Here is a 19,686-nt window from a genome sequence, read left to right on the forward strand (position 1 = left end):
CTTTTTAAAATCGTTAACTCTGTAGTTCAATGCTACTAGGATTCAAAGTCTCCACGATTTCACTGCACCGTCACCATCATTTTCATCAGTGCACCTGTTGCGCCAACCCGTGGATTAAACCTGCTACTGCACATTACTGGTATTGTTGCTTAAGCAAAACTACGAACAAAATAGTTTTCCAAAGAAAAAAACAAAACAAAACAGCCACATATGTTGATGTTTTAAATGTAGAATCTTCCCGGTATGTAATAAACTAAGTTGAAGGTTTTTTTGTTGTTGTTTATATGTTTGTTAGGCTTTATATACCATAGATTTAGTCAATATAGATATGCTTATGCATATCCACATACAGCCAATTTGAAATAACTTTTTTGTGGTTACTCAGTGAACACATCAAATCCATGTGGTACATGACTGATCTCAAGGATGATTAAACCAATTCATATAATCATTGTAGTAAATAATGATAAATCCCTGGGCAAAAACAAGCACAGAGAACTTGTGATCATGATTCACCGTTTACATACTTAAGAATTCAGGAATTTTTATTCTCCTTTCTTATCATTCAGCGATAAGTCTATTCCTATCCTGTACTTGTGATTGAGACATGCCTTGTGTCGCTTCCGAAAGTGTGTGGACAAACTTCTAACCCTATTTTTTTGGGCTCATTGTCTCTCTCCCTCTCAACCTCAACATTCTTCTCCTTGGTTACCAGTTGTCAAGGTTTCAAGGGCTCTGCAGAAGCAGGATTAGGAGGCATTTTGGGGACAGCTGGCTGGGTTGGTCCCCCCCCACCACACGTTCAGAGACGCTTGGGTGGGGTAAGGGGATCATTGTGCAGGGATTAGAGCTTCCTGTGTGTCAGTCCCATTACATAGGGAGGAGTAGAGGATGGAAAGAGGCTGAAAGAGTGAGAATGAAAGAGAAAATGAAAGAGAGAGCATATGAAAGCAAGCGTGACACAGAGAGAGGGTGTTGGAGAGGAGGGAGTGAGTGGAGGGGGTGCCTACAGCTGCACACTCAATCACAGTCCACAAGTCCGCACACACACACACACAGAGTCATGAACACACACACACACACACACACACACACACACACACACACACACACACACACACACAGAGTCATGAACACACAGCATACACACATACACCTATCAACATGCACACCACAGATCTGGTGAACTAAGCCCTATGAAAGGAAATAGACTCTGAAAGGGCACCAAAAAAGTACACAAAAGATCTCTGGGGCAGATACACAGAGTACTGAGGCTGTGAAAACACAAACACACAGACTAAAAGAATGGACAGGAGAATGGCTGTTATGGCAGTCATTCTGTCTATTTGGTAATTTGACCAAAATTGGGCTGAATTAAAATTCAGGACTTTTAACACAGAACCCTTTCTCTTCTTAACATGTGTACAATATTTGGCATGTATGCTACAAGGTTTACACACAACTACACACACACATAAAAGCACATCACACAAGTATTTATCTGAATGACATTCATTCGGCTTTTATTCCTAACCTTCAAGACTTCAAGACAATGAAGTAAAAAAAAAGGCAACACACAACGTAAAATAGCGAGTGAGCAAAATAGAGTTCAGTGCAATCCACTGACAAAGGGCAGCATTTTTCTTGAGTAACTCAAAAGAGAAAATAATTGACCATTTGGGCATACCAACTAAATGCCTATAAATGAAAACAAAGTCATGATCAGGTCAGGTCAGGTCATCTCTCCGCCTAGAGAGTTTAGATATACCTTAACAATCATCATTCTCATCATTGCTCAGGTCAATCATGCTTACTGAAGCTGCTCCAGTGTGTAAAACTTAGTCCTAACTTTCATCACCTGGACAATATTGGACAATGCTACAGTAAAATACGGACTAGGGCTAGAGTAATGAATCCAATGAAAATAATTGCATACAAAGACATACTGAGAGCGTACTATATGCATGTTATAAGACCTGGTTCACAAAATTTTACAGTGTAACGTCACTGAAATAAATCCTCATAATAAAGACTTTAAAACATCTTGAAATCAGTGCTGCTACAGATAATAACATCCAGTACATACAGAAGCATTATGGTTACAGTGAAGGGAGAGGAAAAAAAAAAAAACCATTAAAGAAAAGAAATTAAAGTTTGGGATTCCATTTTTGTCCACCTCTATAGAGCTGACCAGTGTTGATGATATAGGATATGCAAACCCTTTTTGTCTTGAAATAATCTTACTTATGTTGGAATTATATCTATTGTAAAAGGTCAGAAATCAACGTATTGTACAATTTGTACTATAAAATACCAACATTTTTTTTCAACCATTGATCCTGATTCTCAGAATGCTGATATCTGATATCAAGGACTTGCTTTGTGTACATCAATATTTCCTTATCTTCAAAAAAAGGCACTAATATTACCATGTTAACAGAATCGCTATTATTCTACAATATCACAGATTTAAGAGCTACATCTAACAAGAATAGTAAAAATGTTTGAACAAAAACTGGCAAACATTATGTCTCTGCATTCTTTTACATTCTTTTAGGCCCTGTCCTCAGGTTCCTGTCCTCCATCTGCTGACCCAGCAGTAGCCAGTGAATCCTCTGTTGACAATTCTTCTGGAGTCTTTTCCATCCCATTTTCTATCCTGCCTTCTTGCAGGTTTCCACTGGAAGCATTAGGACTAGCCTCCATAGTGTCTTTATAATTTCCCTCTGAGGACTGTGGAACAACTGATGCATTCGGCTCATTGGTCACTCCTCCGCTATGGGTTTTCATGTGTCCCTGAAAACACACACACACACACACAGTTAATTTCCCAATGTCTGTGTAATAACAACCTCTTACGTTTTGTTATTCAGTTCCAAAACCTGCCCTAAATGAATAACAAGTTATAGTTTTTATATGGAAAGTGTTACAAATCAAGCTTCAACACATTGCAATGGCAGATACAGACATGTTGATGAACCCTTACCTTTAGTCCACTGCGGCTAGCATACTCTTTGCCACAGTGCATACATCTGTAGGGCTTCTCGGAACGTGCAGGCTGGGCTGGAATCGCTGGAATATCTGGTTGGGTCACTTCAACTTCTCCTTCATCTTTAACCCAGTTTCCATGATTTATCTCTGTAGGTTTGATAACCCCTTCCTTCCTCTTGGAATCTTGAGCATCCCTAGGTATTATGTTCTCACTCTCCTCCTCTGGTGCTCCATTAGTATCTAATGAGGGCAATGATTCACCTCCTTCACTTAACTCAAAATCCATGCCCTTTCCATTAACAGGCATGGCCTTCTGTGTACCTCTGAGCTCTGGCTTAGGTTGATGGGATGGGCTGGAGGGTGGTGTGAGTGCTGGTGAAAGATCAAGAGCAGCAGACTGAGGGTTGGATTTTGGCTCACTGACCACCAGATGAGAAGGTCCTGTGAAATCTCTGCTGTCGGGCAAAGAATCCTGGGAACTGGTTCTGGTACAGAGGGAAAGAGGAATGTTCTCCTCATCCTCCTTACTTACTACAGGACAAGTTTGAGACTTGTTATGAAGAGCTTTGAGAGCACTGAGACTATAATCATTAACACAGCTTGGGATAGCATCACTGTTAAGATCTTCTTCTAAAGCACAGGAGTTAGCAGATGTGCCATCACTGGTAAATGGGCTTGTGGGGTCTTGCTTCTCCAAGACTTGATCAGTAATCAGATTTACTTGACTAATAGGTGTGTCAGAGGCATCTTTATCAGAATTTTCTGCTTGTTTTGCATCAGGTGATGTGCTAGGTCTTGAAACAGTGCTTGAGTGAAGTGTGCTAGCAATAGGAGAAACACTCATACTCATATTAAGAGGAAGAGATTGGATGGTCTTTGGCAGTATAACACTGCCCATTTGATCAGCTTGGTCCTCTGTTCCCAGATCTCCATTGCCCTCTGGTGGCAATTGACCCCCTAGATGCATCCGAATGTGATGCTGAAGTACCACAGCATTAGTGAATTTACGCTGGCAGAGTGGGCAGGAATTCTGTGTGCGTGTATTTGGTGGACGTGCTCTATGGGTGGCCAGATGAGCCCTTAGACTTCCTTTAGTGGAGAAGGAGCGACCACAAAGCTTGCAGGGAAAAGGACGCTCACCAAGGTGAGTGGCCTGATGAAGACGAAGTGCCCTAGGGCAACTAAGTACACGCAGACAAACTCCACATTGGTTAGGCACCAGAGATGGTAGGGAGGGAATTGTTCCACAGATGCTCTGGGTGCTCAGATCACTGTTGGAATTAGGATTTAGACCCAAGGCTGTCATCATTTCCCTCCTGTACTCTGAGATAGTATTAGTGGTTGTGGTGGTGGAGACATCATTGGCTTGAGTACTGCCATTAGTCTGGTCTTCATTGAAGGGTTTTGATGGAGGCTGCTTCTCCAGCTTCTGTGCTAGTCTCTGGAGCTTGCAGGTGTCAGAAGTAGCAGTTGAAGAAGATGGAGAGGAGGAGGAGGGAGATGAGGATTGGGGTTTGGGGTAAGGGGAAAAGGGAAAAGTGAGCTGGGGGTGAGGGGAGGGAAGGTGAGGAGGACGCAAGAGGGCCAGGTGATGGGGAGAGGGACCCGAGGGAAACAGGATCTTGGGGAGGTGGGCCAGCTGGGAGTATGGAGAAGTGGGATGTATGGTGGAGTGTGGAGGGGTATTTTCATCAAATCTCTGTTGCTTAGCACCTTTAAACTGGTTTGTTATAGCAGAGGAAGATGAAGAGGGGGTGGTAGATGCAGAAGAAGACTGTATACTAGCTGAAGCAGATGCCACTGTTGAAGCAGATGCACGATTGAGCTGTAGCAGGGAATGGGCAGTGGACAAGAGAGCCAAATCTACACTGGGAGGGAGTGGCAGAGAGGAAGAAGACAGACGAGAAGATGAACCAGATAAAAAACCAAGGGCTAAGCCATCTGGTACACTCACACTACCTTTAACTGCAAAAGGCTCTTCATCTTCTGCACGGCGCTTCCTGCGTCTCTGTACTGCCACAAGCCCAGATCCTGACTGGTTCTGCTCTGACAGAGCAGGTGGGAGTAGGGAAAGTGATAGCTCTGGGTTCTGCTCACGGTGGCGCAAAAAGTGGGCTTTAAGATTCCCACGTGTAGTGAAGCGACTGAGACAGACAGGACACTGGTATGGCCTTTCACCTGTATGGGATCTCAGATGAATCTGTAAGGAGGAGTCACTGCTTAGAACCTTACCACAAAATCGACAGACATGCTGCTGGCGCCCTGTTGAGGTGCTCAATGACCCAGCTGAAGTTCCCACAGCAGAGCTGAGTGACAGCTGCTCCTGGGTGCTAGAAGTGAGCAGAGAAGGAGTTTGGTAACTAACAGCACTGGTCTGGCTCAATGATGTGTTGGAGGACTTTTCATGGAGGTAACGGGGAATACCCAATGACAAAGAAAGAGGTAGCACAGGAGCTCCTGAGGACACCAGAGATGAGGCAGAAGAAGATGGTGTGGATGATGAAGAGGAATATGAATCTTTGTGCCCATTAGTATTACAGATGTTGAGGTTTGAAACAGATTCTGGGACTAGTGTTGCAATAGATGAGGGTATGGAGGAGGCTGTAGCTTGGGAAGGACCTGAAGTGGTTAGAGAAGGTGAGAGAGATTCAGAGGTTCTTTGAGGGGTTTCCAAAGATGCTGTATCCTGGCTGGTGATTACTCCACCCAAACGTAGCACTTGTCTGCAGATTTCCTCAGTCATCTGCATTTGGTGTATCTGCCTCTGTTGCAACACCCTAAGTTCTTCTAAAAGCACAGCCAGGGTAGGTGGCACATGAACCTCCTCTGGTAGACTGGAAGAGGTTTGCTGTGTGGAATTTGGGCTCCTTGGAAGTGGAATAGCATTGACGGATGATGAGGATGCAGAGGATGAACCGGTGGTTGTGGCTGAGATACCCATCTGAGGAGAGGATATAGTAGAATGAGGCTGATGTACAGGAATGTGGGAAGCCTTCTGCTGGACAGGAGGAGGGGAGTGAGTCTGGGAAGACAGAGAAGGGTGTGGAAAATCTGGGGAGAGAGAAGAATGGGTATTGGGAAGAGATGTGGTGTAGGGGACAATATGGCTGGGCCAGTGTGGAGGGGAGGAACTTTCATTAGGAAGGGAAGGGGCATGCAGGCCACCAGGTGATGGCCTTGGGGCAAGGGGAGGTTGACAGTCTTGGAGGGAAGAGGGGGATGGAGATGATGAGGAAGATGAGGTAGGTTCTGAAGCAAGAGAGTTGGATGGTGACTTCACAGCCAACTGATTATCTGTAAAACAATAACATAGACGTATGGCAGTTAAACAGTGCACATTTCTCATAACAACCATCATTTACTGCAGAGTCAGATTGTCCTGGAACAGGGGTATGGAACCTTTTATTTCCACCAAAGTGTCTTTTTTTAATTTTTAGTAAATGCATTTTTTTTCCAAAGAACCATTGCAAAAACTACTATTTTACTATTATAAAAAAAAACCCACACTTTTTCAATAACATATCAATAACAGTAAGTTTATGTAGGCTCATAGACAACAAAAAAAACATACAAGAAACAATAGGTAATGTTGCAATATGGAATATATATATATATATATATGGAGTTTCTGTGAGTGTGTCTGTAGACTCATTCAGCGCAAGAAAAAACAAATCTGCCAAAGTTATAGCCATGCTCCTTTCCCCTCTCTATCTCACGTGCCATCATGACAGTGTGGTCATGCATTGTTCTGGCTGACAGGGGCACGTCTTTTTATTTTCTGAATGATTTTTTCCCTGTTTGGGAAATCCGCAGACAGTTCAGTTGTCATACTCAACATGCATGACTTTACATATCCTCCGTCAGTAAAAAGTTCTCCTTGTCTTACAATCTCCAATGAGCCAGCTAAGGCTTCCAGTTGCACCTGTCCACGCTTGCAGCTGCTGTCTGGCATGCAGTTTACATTGGAGCTCCATGCACACCTTCCTTTGGTTTTCACCATGTACTTTAAATCTGCCTGGTGGGTTTCGAAATGTCTCTTAACATTGGATTATTTTTTTTAATGAGGCAATTCCTTCTGTGCAAATTAGACACAGCAAAGCACCTGAGCTTTCAGTAAAAGCATATGTTTCAGTCCAGTCACTACAGACACAAATTCTTTCTTTTCACCATCTCCCCAAATTAGCTAGGCGGCTGCTTGAATCAAAGCACGAGAGGTTACTATAGAAACGTTAGTGGTTTGCTGTTGATTGGTGTCGTGACATGTGCGCACAGCACTACATACGTATGTGCACTGACCGGAACAACTTGAAATATATTATTGTAAACTGACTTTTCATTAACTTCAGCATAGTGTACAACAAAGGAATTGTAACTGACTTTGCATTTTCTGCAGGAAACTTGTCTCCAGTAATGTGTTTTTAACGACGATATGAATGCTGAGAGCCGCATGTGGCTCGTGAGCCATAGGTTCCCGACCAATATCCTAGAATATAAATATTAAGCACATTTTGTAAACACAAGTTAGATAGATCTGAGAAAATCTAGTTTTAAACACTAAGGTAAGGCAAACTTTCACAAACTTTCATACAAGAGAATTTCACATACAATTTGTGATTTACATATATATTCATTTGTCTTCATTTTGGTAACTGTGATACATTGCTACAGATGAATCCTGTAGGTGTTTGGTGAAGTGCATTTTAAAGGTGTTTATGTATCACCTTTCTTATGGTGAAATATATTTATGTATATCACTAGAATTTAAAAAAAAAAACAAAAAAAAAAACTTTTTTATGCTCACAAGTATCCCCACTTACAGATTGGAGAAACAATCTCTGATTAACAACAACCTTTTTTTTTCCCTCCTGCCACAGGCCACTGACCACCTTGCTGCTATGGCAACACATTGTAGAGGACAATGGGTATCACCACAACAACCCATAACCCTTTTAACCTAGCACTCTTTCCATCAGTTCTGTCTTTCATCTCTTCATTCATCCTTCCCCTGACACAAGGTCACAGGTCAGACTATACTATGGGTTTTGGGCACTGTCTTCATGCCCTGATTGGCCAGTTAATCTGACCTCTAGAGCCCAGAGGTCAAATTCTTTCAGAATCTTCAGCAGAGAGAAAGAAAATAAAGACGGGGGTTGGGAATTGGAAAGCTGAGTGACAGACTACCTTACTCTCCAGTGCACTTTGAATAACTGTACGCAATGTTATGTCATCACACCTGTAAAATCTCAATGAATAAAATCATCTTAACATTAACGAATTCAAACCATGTCGGCCAAGTCAAGAAAGTGCACTGAATCGGCAAAGCACACCTTTAGTAGTTCTGTATGTCTGAGAAATTCTTTACCCATCTGCATCCTTCCCAATGGAACCCCCAACTGAGTAAGGGTGTGTGGTGAATAGAAACAGGGGAGGTGGGGGGTTTACTGACTGAGTAGAGAGTAGGGGAGCTCAAGGGAACAGAATAAGAGAGAGGAAAAAGAGAATAGAAAGAGAAGAGATTAATCTTTACCCAAAAAAACCATTCTTCCCCTCCCCATAGCCTGCACCTTATTCACAGTGAATAGTGAAGTTTTCTAAATGAATAAAAGACCCCCAGCAGTCAAGCAGAGAATGCTGGAAGTCTCTTGGAAAATTGGTCCTATTAAAAAGATAACACAGTTATGGCCCCTGAATGATGCACGTCAAAGTAATGACTATAGATATAAAATAGTCAAAACCAACCTTCTGACATTTTTATTTATTCTTTCCAAGTACCAATAAAAAATATCTTCCAGTCTTCTTTCAAAAACAAATCTTAAGCTAATACTGAGCCACAGGATGATCAGGTACCATATGCACTGCAGAAATCTGAGCAGAATCTCTTGAACAATGACCCCACTCACTACATACAACAGAATCCCACATTACAACCATTACAGTTCTGTTGCTAACCAGAGAGCCTGTATGGCCAAATATAGTTGAGCTTAGACTTGAGATCAGTCATGAGACATTGTGATACAATATCTTGTCCAATAAATATCCATAACCACATCTTGAATATGGGCCATAATGGAACTAATGTACTAATGTTAATTAACCATAGTGCCTGTGTAGTACTGAGCAAAAGAGGAGCAACTATGAGTTCTGGTCTGTATCATGCCTCCGATATGTCGTCTAATATCAAAGGTGTGCTCTAGCAGCAAACTTTAAACAAGTTCATGTTGGCCACACTAAGGTAAAGTGCACACTCTCTGTGAACATCTGAAGCGCCAGTTTAATTTCTCTACACAGCAGTACAAGCTTATCACATCAAATGGATGAATTTAAGCACGTATTAAATAAATACTATTTTCCCAGCAAACAGTCAACGCTGGCGTTTGCTTCTTCTTTGTTTATTTATTTTGTTGTTAGTTTTTTTTTTTTTGTAGCTGTACTTTTTTGGGGGCGGCGGCGGCGGGGGGGGGGGGGGGGGGGGGGTTCATAGCGTTCTGGCAACGTTTTGATTTGGTTATCTCAGAGCTTCTCCCGAAACATTACAGGAACTTCAAAACGAGTTTTGATGGTTAAACAACAACTGATCAGGTTGTTCTCCAAAGTGAGCTTGTAGGTTCTAGGTTTCTGCAGGTTTTTCCAGGAACATAGTCATAACATTCACTTAGGGATAGTTTTTGAACTTCGTCAAAGGTTGATTTTAGGGGTCTCATTATTGTATACGGACTAACGTTGCGGATGTAGACCGCAGAATTAGATATAACGTATTACATAGATACAGAGAACAGTCAGGCGACCGATCAAAACGCTCAATGCGTGTCAATAACTGCTTTGTATCAGAGATAGGATGTGTGTAAAGCTAACTCTGCAAAGCTAACAATGACCCCGTTGATTTATATTCCTTGCACCTCTTTAGTTCAAACTGCATGCGCGGCTGTAAGAAGCCAATAATAAATCTCTCACCTTGCGGTGCCAGGCGCGTGCCCCCCGGATCCGCGTTAACGAGCTGCTGCGGTCGTTTCTGCTTTCGGCGCGACATTATTCACGGCCTGAGCTCGACGAGTGACGGGGTCATCAGCCGGAGTCAACGGGTCTCCTCGAGGTCTCGCGTTGTCGTGAATTAGTCAATGAAAGCGACGGTAACGGTCGAGAAAGCGACTATTCAAAAAAAAAAAAAAAAAAAAAAAAAAAAAAAAACTTCAGCACCGCACACGACGAATTCGCGCGACATCAACGTAAAGTCGCGCATGCAGCAGACTTTATTCGGAAAACAAATAAAGTTAACACGCGCGCGCGGACCGCGCAGCAGAAACCGTGACGTCCGCTGCGGCGCGATCTGGCGAGTGCGCGTGGTGTTATTTCCTCAACAAGTCCCCTCTTTCTCAAACTTGCACGCTGTGCATGTACCCCTACACACACACACACACACACACACACACACACACACACACAGAGTCTCTCCTTGTTCTTTACTGACATTTGCATTTCAATAGCATGGAACACCGTCTCTTTTTCTCTCCTGATCCCTCGCATCGCATTTCTCACACCATCAAAGCAATTAAAGGCAAGTCTCTTTACTGTCAGAAAGCAAAATTATACTAATATAATTAATCCCACTCTGTAATTCCGAACAAAAACAAAGTGTAAAAGACGATGAGTGTAAGCAGCCCTTGAAGCACCAGCACCATTAAAAAAACAACAACCACAACCAAACAAATGAATGATGTCCCAAATGATGAACTTATAGAGAGAGTAACTCAAATAATTCTAATAACTTCAGCAGAGAGGAGGGGCGGGGGTTGTTATGTATGCAAAGGGAGACACAGTGATGGATCGTTGATCATAATAAGGATATGAATATCCGATTACTAGAAAGCAAATGTGCAAGATTAAGGAGTTACATACTTCATACTTGTAATCAGTTCACTCATGTGCCTGTATAACTGAGTGAAGTTCTAGGAGAACCGGCCTCCCGTCACATCCTCAGTGTGTCCGCATATGCGGAGCTCTATTTAAAAGCCAGTGAATGGAAGGGAATTTCCAACAAAGGCGACCTGGACACAGTTGAGTGAGCATCTTTCTTTCTGCACCCCGGGATCCATTGCTGCCTTGCACAATGCCTCCCTTTCACCCCGCCTGTATTCCCATACACCACGTGGAGGAGTGATGAAGGGAAAAGCCATTTTTAATTAGATGCAGCACACACATATCCATCCTAACTAATTTGTACATAGACCCCCTGAAGCAGCTCTGTGAGTTTACCTATCTCTTTAGCCTGTTTATTTAGGGTGTGTGTGTGTGAACTCTAGGCAAGCACGATGCTTAAGATGTTGTAGGAGGTGACGCTGAAATACAAAAATTTCAAGACGTTTGAAAGGCCACGTAATCTCCGACCGCCCAGAGAGCGCGCGAGCTCATTTACAACACAGCCGGGGTCCTTATCACGCACGCATATTAAAGACGTACTACATCAATGCTGCCTTCACTTGCTCATCAGGTTGTAATTACAATACGAAAACTTTGCGTTCATGTACACTGCTAATGTTGTCCGTTTGAGTGTCCTGGTTTATTTATTTCTTTTTGTGTCTTTCTAACATTTCCCTGCAATGCAGAAATGTACAAGCAAAAGCTTACAGGTGTAAGTGTATTTGTAGTCGTGTCTTTGATTTTTAATCAGTGACAACTACACGTTGTGTTAATACAAACAAATAAATAAATTATTGACATCGACCACTAACCTTCAGTTCCTTCGCAGTGACCAAAAAGGTTATGAAGAACCAGACACTTAGGATCACAATGCTTTCCCAAGCTCACACGGGAATAGATGATTTTGTGCGACGTTGATCGGAAACTAGCATTTACTGCAATTCAGGTCGCATGTGAATGTAGCATAATGAGGTATATACTTAACGAAAGCGCCAAATATTTGATATCCATTTAACAGTTTTGGAAATGTCAGGTAATGGTGTCTTGCTGAACAGGGCTTATGTGCCTTAAATGTATTAAACGAGTCAGTTACACACGATATAGCGGTATTAGTTGAGTTAGGTTTAATTATCTGGTTATATATTGTCTTATATTACTAGCAGCGACTAGCAAAACTCTTCTATTTTAGCTAGCTAGCCTCAAAATAACCCTTTGGCGCAGACTAGCTTGGGTGCTAATCTCAGTTCAACTCGCAGCTCTTCTCTCTGTCTCTTTTGTTTCCTCCTGGTTTAGCCATGTCCGTGAATGAGTACAGCCTGATCTGTAATTTCCCCAAGTGTCGAGGCAGGTTGAGCGGCTTCGCCTGGGTGACGGCCTGCTCTCATGTCTTCTGTGATCGGCACGGCTCCGGTGAGTTCAGCCGCACTCCAGCCATCTGCCCTGCCTGCTCCTCTGCCCTGTCAGGAAAACTGGACATCGTGCGCACTGAGCTGGCGCCTTCAGAGCAGTACAAGGCCATGGTTTTGGTAGGATTGCGACCTGAGACCATTCTGGATATCAGCCATCGAGCACTGGCCTTTTGGACATACCAGGTTCGCTTTGAATTCAAGATCACCTTACATCCGAGTACACACAAAATAAAACATCAAATGTGTGGGAAAACCATACATTAATTTCTTACTGATTTCTAGAAAACCTGGAAAAAAATGTACAGTTTAAATGTACTCAGAGCTGGAGAGAAGAAAACCCAGAACGTTCATTCATTCATGTTCAGTACCTGCTTAATCCTGCTAAGAGCTGTGCTGGGTCCAGAGTTTCTCCCAGGAACACACCACATGAAGTGGAAACAGGGGCGAACTTAGCGTTTAGCACGTTTGCCTCACACCGAAAAGGCTGGGGGTTCGATTTTCGCTGCTGCCCTGTGTGTGTGTGTGTGTGGAGTTTGCAGTGCTGTGGGGGTTTCCTCCGGGTACTCTGGTTTCCTCCCCGAGTCCAAACACATGCATGCTATGCTGATTGGCATGTCCAAAGTATCCGTAGTGGGTGTGTGAATGTGTATGTGTGCTTGTGCCCTGCAGTCCAGGATGTACCCTGCCTTGTGCCCCGTGCCTCCTGGGATAGGCTCCAGGTTCCCTTTTTTGTCTGAGAGAAGAGGTACAACTGTCATTTATCTATAAAAAACAAAACATTCAGACTAACTGTGTATTTTGCTTTTCTTGCTATATGGAGCCAAGGTCCGATTATAATACAGTAACGGGGCACAACACACCTTTTAATGAACTTCAGAGTAGTTTCGACCCCACCCTTCATTTTGCATTTTACTCCTGAAGCAGCTTATTACAGCAACAACAACAAAAAAGTTCACAAAGTTAGATAGCATTAATTTTAAAATCCGTTTTCAAAATCAAAGACGTTTGTATTGAAAACTACCAGGTCAAATACCAGTTGCTCCGTCGGCCCTGAATGGGAATACAAGCTGGATCGGACTCCAGTCTATCACAGCACACCAAGCATACATACATTCACACATAATGGCAATTTTAGATGCAATTCACCTACATACCAGCATGTTTTGGGAGGTGGGAGGAAAACAGAGAACCTGGAGGGAACCCACATAGACTCACGGAGAACATACTCCATGTGTTATAATATACTCTATATATTCTATGTACTCCAAACTCCATACAGACAGTAGCCCGAGCTAAAGAATGAACCCAGAAACATGTTTTGCAAAAAGCATTCTGTTGTCAAAATAAAACACAAGAGACATAAAGTTTCTTAATGTGTGGTCTTTGGACATTATCTTAATTTCTGCACTAACACTGTTTCCATAACACACACATATACATATAAAATATCTCATGTTTTCTCTTTTCACAATACAGTTAATGATAATACAATTATCACTAAACTGAAATATATAAAGTCTGGAAAGCTTAAAAAATGATGATCTGGAAAATGATGTGAAATTTTATTTTCACAATGAAATGATAAAGCCTAGGAATTTAGTAACAGGTCTGTAATGTGTAGTAGCTCTGTCAGATATCACATAGGACCGTCTTCAGTTCAGTTTCCGTGACTGAGAGTGTTATGGCACATCTTTGACTTCCTACTCGAGTCTTTTCAAGCAATTTTACTTTTGTCTTGTTTTGTACAGTATGTTGTGTTTGAAGAATACGCCGGTGTTATAATGTCATTTTTGTAGATAAATTGCAAATAGTCGTAGGTCTTCCTTTTTCCACAGAGAAACATTGTAGTAGTAATACCTTTGCACCCAACTGTTTTAATGCTTAGTTGTTCACAGTATTTATTTGAAATGAGTGTAAGTGCAGCCGTGTGAGCCAACACTTACTTGACAATCTTCTGGATTAATGTGCTTCAGGTAAACCAAGAAAGGTTGCTTACGGAGTACAGTTTGTCTCGAGCAGAAGTGCAAGTTGGCCGAATGGAGAAGTTGATGGCACAGCAGAACCAATCCAAAGAGTATGAGCTGAATGCAATGCGAGAGGAGATTGCATCACTCAATAAGGTTATTGCTATTTCAACGAGTACTTTTAATCCTAGTAGATTTTTATGTGTGCTGGTTACCATGAATCAGGATCGATTGCTTTGCTGAACTAAGTGTTTAGGCTAAATTTTCTCTTCCTGTGTCCAGAGGCTGGAGGAATATAAGCGAAAATATAGTGAAGTTTCAGAGCTTCTGGTGAAGAGAAACAGACAGTATCAGAAGCTTCAGGGGCTGTTTGAGACTGTGACGCTACGCACCATGGAGGCGTCTGACAAAGACGGACTGAACCAGGCTGCCCATGTTTTCCCATCTGGTGAGTGGTACGATTTGATGGAGTGACTGGCAAATAGAGGCAAATATATATACAGTACTGTGCAAAGGTCTTAGGCACATGCAAAGAAATGCTGTACAGAAAAAGACGCCTTCAAAAATAATGAAATTAAATGTTTTTCATTAAAAAAACACTATAAGGAGCAGTAAACAGTAATAAATGAAACAAAGGCAATATTTGGTGTGACGACCATTTGCTTAAAAACAAATAAAGTAGCCTCGGGTAGAATTAGTGCAAGTTTATAATGAAGTGAGCTGTAAGTTTTATTGAGCATCTTGCAGAACCAGCTACGGTTCTTCTGGAGACTTTGACTGTCACACTTGCTTCTTATTTTTGTAGCAAAACCCAGCAGCCTTCATTGTTTTTTGTCTGAAAAGTGTCTCTTACCACTTAATATGCTGTGCTGGTTTCCTTTACTGACATACAAACATTTTTCTGTTACATTTCATTTTGTGACCACTAATATTGGCACCCTTGTTAAGTATGATCATAGAACGCTGTGAAAATTTGTCTTTATTGAGAGCAGATTATTTTTGTGAATTTTATTAACAAAAAGATCAAAAGTTTAAACAATAAAGACAATTTTTCACAGCCTACACAGCCTACACAGTATGTCACAAAAGTGAGTACACCCCTCACGTTTTTGTAAATATTTGATTCTATCTTTTCATGTGACAACACTGAAGAAATGACACTTTGCTACAATGTAAAGTAGTGAGTGTACAGTTTGTGTAACAGTGTAAATTTGCTGTCCCCTCAAAATAACTCAATACACAGCCATTAATATCTAAACCGCTGGCAACAAAAGTGAGTACACCCCAAAGTGAAAATGTCCAAATTGGGCCCAAAGTGTCAATATTTTGCGTGGCCACCATTATTTTCCAGCACTGCCTTAACCCTCTCGGGCATGGAGTTCACCAGAGCTTCACAGATTGCCACTGGAGTCCTCTTCCACTCCTCCATGACGACATCACAGAGCTGGTGGATGTTAGAGACCTTGAGCTTCTCCACCTTCCGTTTGAGGATGCCCCACAGATGCTCAATAGGGTTTAGCTCTGGAGACATGCTTGGCCAGTCCATCACCATCACCCTCAGCTTCTTTAGCAAGGCAGTGGTCGTCTTGGAGGTGTGTTTGGGGTCGTTATCATGCTGAAATACTGTATACTGATCATGCTTTGCTTCAGTATGTCACAGTACATGTTGGCATTCATGGTTCCCTCAATGAACTGTAGCTCCCCAATGCCAGCAGCACTCATGCAGCCCCAGACCATGACACTCCCACCACCATGCTTGACTGTAGGCAAGACACACTTGTCTTTGTACTCCTCACCTGGTTGCCACCAAACACACTTGACACCATCTGAAGCAAATAAGTTTATCTTGGTCTCATAATCCATGTCCTTAGTCTGCTTGTCTTCAGCAAACTGTTTGCGAACTTTCTTGTGCATCATCTTTAGAAGAGGCTTCCTTCTGGGACGAGAGCCATGCAGACCAATTTGATGCAGTGTGCGGTGTATGGTCTGAGGACTGCCAGGCTGCCCCCCCCACCCCTTCAACCTCTGCAGCAATGCTGGCAGCACTCATACGTCTATTCATTGAGGGAACCATGAATGCCAACATGTACTGTGACATACTGAAGCAGAGCATGATCAGTATGCAGTATTCCAGCATGATAACGACCCCAAACACACCTCCAAGACGACCACTGCCATGCTAAAGAAGCTGAGGGTGAAGGTGATGGACTGGCCAAGCATGTCTCCAGACCTAAACCCTATTGAGCATCTGTGGGGCAACCTCAAATGGAAGGTGGAGGAGCACAAGATCTCTAACATCCACCAGCTCCGTGATGTCGTCATGGAGGAGTGGAAGAGGACTCCAGTGGCAACCTGTGAAGCTCTGGTGAACTCCATGCCCAATAGGATTAAGGCAGTGCTGGAAAATAATGGTACCTACACAAAATATTGACACTTTGGGCCCAATTTGGACATTTTCACTTAGGGGTGTACTCACTTTTGTTGCCAGCGGTTTAGACATTAATGGCTGTGTGTTGAGTTATTTTGAGGGGACAGCAAATTTACACTGTTATACAAGCTGTACACTCAATACTTTACATTATAGCAAAGTGTCATTTCTTCAGTGTTGTCACATCATAAGATATAATCAAATATTTACAAAAATGTGAGGGGTGTACTCACTTTTGTGACATACTGTATATACGATATTAATGCACTCTGCAGAGGCTTTGCTTCGAATGATTTGTTACCTCCATGTTATGCATTAAACTAATGTAACACACACAGATACATACACAGACTCATACAGAACTGTATTAGGTGTACACCTACTCATTCATGCAGTTATCTAATCAGCCAATTGTGCTGCAGTAGTGCAATGCATAAAATCAGCAGATAAAGGCCAGCAATTACGGATAGTGTTCACATCAATCATCGGAATGGGGAAAATAATACATCATCAGTGATTTTGACTGTGGCATGGTTGTTGATGCCAGACAGTTTGTTTGAGTATTTCTATAACTGCTGATCTCCTGGGATTTTCACACACAACAGAAAAAAATCATCCAGTGAGCGGCAGTTCTGCGGTTGGAAACTCCTTGTTGATGAGAGAGGTCAATGGAGAACGGTCAGACTGTTTCAAACTGACAGAAAGGCTACAGTAACTAAGATAAACACTCACTTGTGATGAACAGAAAAGCATCTCAGAATGTACAACACGTCGAACCTTGAGGTGGATGAGCTACAACAGCGGGAGATCTCGTCAGGTTCCTCTTCTATAAGCCAAGAACAGAAATCTGAAGCTGCAGTGGGCACAGACTCACCAAAACTGGACAGTTGAAGACTGGAAAAACGTAGCTTGGTCTGATGAATCTCGATTATTTCTGAGGCACACAGATGGTAGGGTCAGAATTTGGCACCAACAGCATGAATCTATGGACCCAGTCTGCCTTGTGTCAACAGTCCATGCTGGTAGAGGTGGTGTAATAGTGTGGGGAATGTTTTCTTGGTACATTTTGGGCCCATTAATACCAATCAGTTGCTAAAATGCCACAGTCTATTTGAGTATTGTTGCTAACCATGTTCATCCCTTCATGATCATATTTTACCATTTTCTAATGACTGCTTCCAGCATGTTAATACACCATGTCACAAAGCAAACATCTCAAACTGGTTTTGTGATCATGACAATGAGTTCAGTGTTCTTCAGTGGTCTTCCCAGTCACCAAGTCTGAATCCAGTAGAAGATCTTTGGGATGTGGTAGAGCGGGAGATTCACAGCATGAAAGTGCACCTGAAAAATCTGCATTAATTGTGTGATGCGATCATGTCAACATGGACCAGAATCTCACAGGAATGTTTCCAACATCTTGTGGAGTCTATGCAACAAAGAACTGAAGTGGTTTTAAGAACAATGGGAGGCCGTATCCAGTATTAGTATAGTGTTCCTAATAAAGTGCTGTTAGTGTATGTATATATACCCTCACTTTAATGCCTTTATTACAATGCTTATTACAATGTTCATTCATTCATTAACCTTCATTAATCACTTTGTGAGGGTTGCAGTATATCATATCCCGGGAACACTGGGCATGAGGCAGGAGTACAGTCTAAATAGGATGCCAGTCTATTGCAGGACACCATGCATACACACATTTACACACTCATTGGCATCTACGGCCAATTTTCAGTAGCCAGCCCACCTACTGGCATAGCTTTGGGACACAGGGCGGACATGCGAAACTCTGCACAGACAGTAACCTGAGCTCAGAACTGAACCGGGGAGCTGTACGGTGGCACAAATATTTGATTACTGATTAATTATATGATTTTTAAAAAAGTTTAAGGTGTTTCAGTCTCAGTGCTGCCACATTTCACTACTCTGAATATGTTGAGAAACATAGAAGCATTCTTAAATACTTGCTCATAAATGGCTAAAACATTTTTATACATTGCTCCCATTCTTAACCATACGTTTAGGGTTAAGTATCCTATTCATATCCAATATTTTATTCGGAGTATCTTTATACATACTTTCCCAGCATTGTTAGTAGACTGGACCAGTTTATTCTTTACAAGTAATATAGATCAGACCATTTATGTGGTTGTTAAAGATTAACGTTGGTCTCTTGTTCCCTTCAGGAGTAATTAGACAGCGCTCTGCCCACACCACTCCTCCTTTCTTAGCTGTGGGTCCAGAAAGTGACAAGCTCTTCCCTTCTTTCCTAGAACCAGAGAGCTTCAAGAGCTTTTTCCAATTTAGCTCTCCACCAAGAGAGAAAGGACATTCCTTTCTAAAGAAAAACTAACGGTTTGGTATGCATCTGTATTTTCTCCATTACACTGTTATATTCTTGGCATACATGTTGATGTACAATTTGCGACTGTTAAATTACTTAATTCCCTGCAGTGTTCACTGCAAAGTTGTTTATAGATAATAAAGTAGTTTGGACTGGTGTCAACAAAGTATGCTGCTAATTTATGATCTTATGACAGGTTGGTTTTTTTACTTTTTTTTATTATTTCATGTTAACTCAAGCAGGAGTGTACTTTATTTTCAAGACTATTCTTCTCTCTCTCCCCTGCTGTCTTTTATTTCTCTCTGTTGCTACAGTGTGTGTGGGCTATGTGCAGCATAATACAGTTGAGACTGCAAGTAGCCTAGTTTAGCACTTGCAGCAATTTTGTCCATGTTCTTAATAAGCGAGGGCAGAAACTTTAGGCAGTGGAAAGTAATAATTATTATAGATGGTGGCAATTGTCAGTTTGTCACACAGCTAGGTAGAAAACATTAAGGTTCAATTCAGAGGTCTAATGTAATCTCTGCCCACTCTTCTCCACTTGTTTGAGGAATGTTGTGTGTGTTAGATTTTAAGTATATTTGGCAAACTCAAAGCACATCTTATAAATCACACATGACAGATTCTTAA

At 42.0% G+C, this 19,686-nt stretch overlaps 2 protein-coding genes across 6 annotated transcripts; one reads left to right on the forward strand and one right to left on the reverse strand.

The window, feature by feature from the left end:
• Positions 1-1,496: 1,496 nt before the first annotated feature.
• Positions 1,497-11,833, reverse strand: si:ch211-212k18.5 (sal-like protein 3). Of its 2 annotated transcripts, XM_017472332.3 has the most exons (4): positions 11,718-11,803; positions 9,943-10,137; positions 2,987-6,285; positions 1,497-2,796 (listed from the first exon to the last, which is right to left on the reverse strand). In XM_017472332.3, the coding sequence occupies exons 2-4, from the start codon at positions 10,016-10,018 to the stop codon at positions 2,554-2,556; spliced, it is 3,618 nt and encodes a 1,205-aa protein (XP_017327821.1). In that variant the 5' UTR covers positions 10,019-10,137; positions 11,718-11,803; the 3' UTR covers positions 1,497-2,553. The 2 variants fall into 2 exon arrangements, with proteins under 2 accessions (XP_017327821.1, XP_053537353.1); XM_053681378.1 differs by lacking the exon at positions 9,943-10,137 and having other exon boundaries at positions 11,718-11,833.
• On the forward strand, positions 11,140-19,686 carry LOC108267864 (E3 ubiquitin-protein ligase CCNB1IP1). 4 transcript variants are annotated; one of them, XM_017472342.3, is made up of 5 exons: positions 11,140-11,231; positions 12,199-12,497; positions 14,288-14,434; positions 14,561-14,726; positions 18,899-19,686. In XM_017472342.3, exons 2-5 carry the CDS (start codon positions 12,201-12,203, stop codon positions 19,063-19,065), a joined length of 777 nt encoding a protein of 258 aa, XP_017327831.1. In that variant the 5' UTR covers positions 11,140-11,231; positions 12,199-12,200; the 3' UTR covers positions 19,066-19,686. The 4 variants fall into 4 exon arrangements, with proteins under 4 accessions (XP_017327831.1, XP_017327830.1, XP_017327832.1 ...); XM_017472341.3 differs by lacking the exon at positions 11,140-11,231 and adding an exon at positions 11,286-11,476; XM_017472343.3 differs by lacking the exon at positions 11,140-11,231 and adding an exon at positions 11,774-11,877.

The sequence above is a fragment of the Ictalurus punctatus genome, chromosome 7 (genome assembly GCF_001660625.3).
Source record: "Ictalurus punctatus breed USDA103 chromosome 7, Coco_2.0, whole genome shotgun sequence".
NCBI lineage: Eukaryota > Metazoa > Chordata > Actinopteri > Siluriformes > Ictaluridae > Ictalurus > Ictalurus punctatus.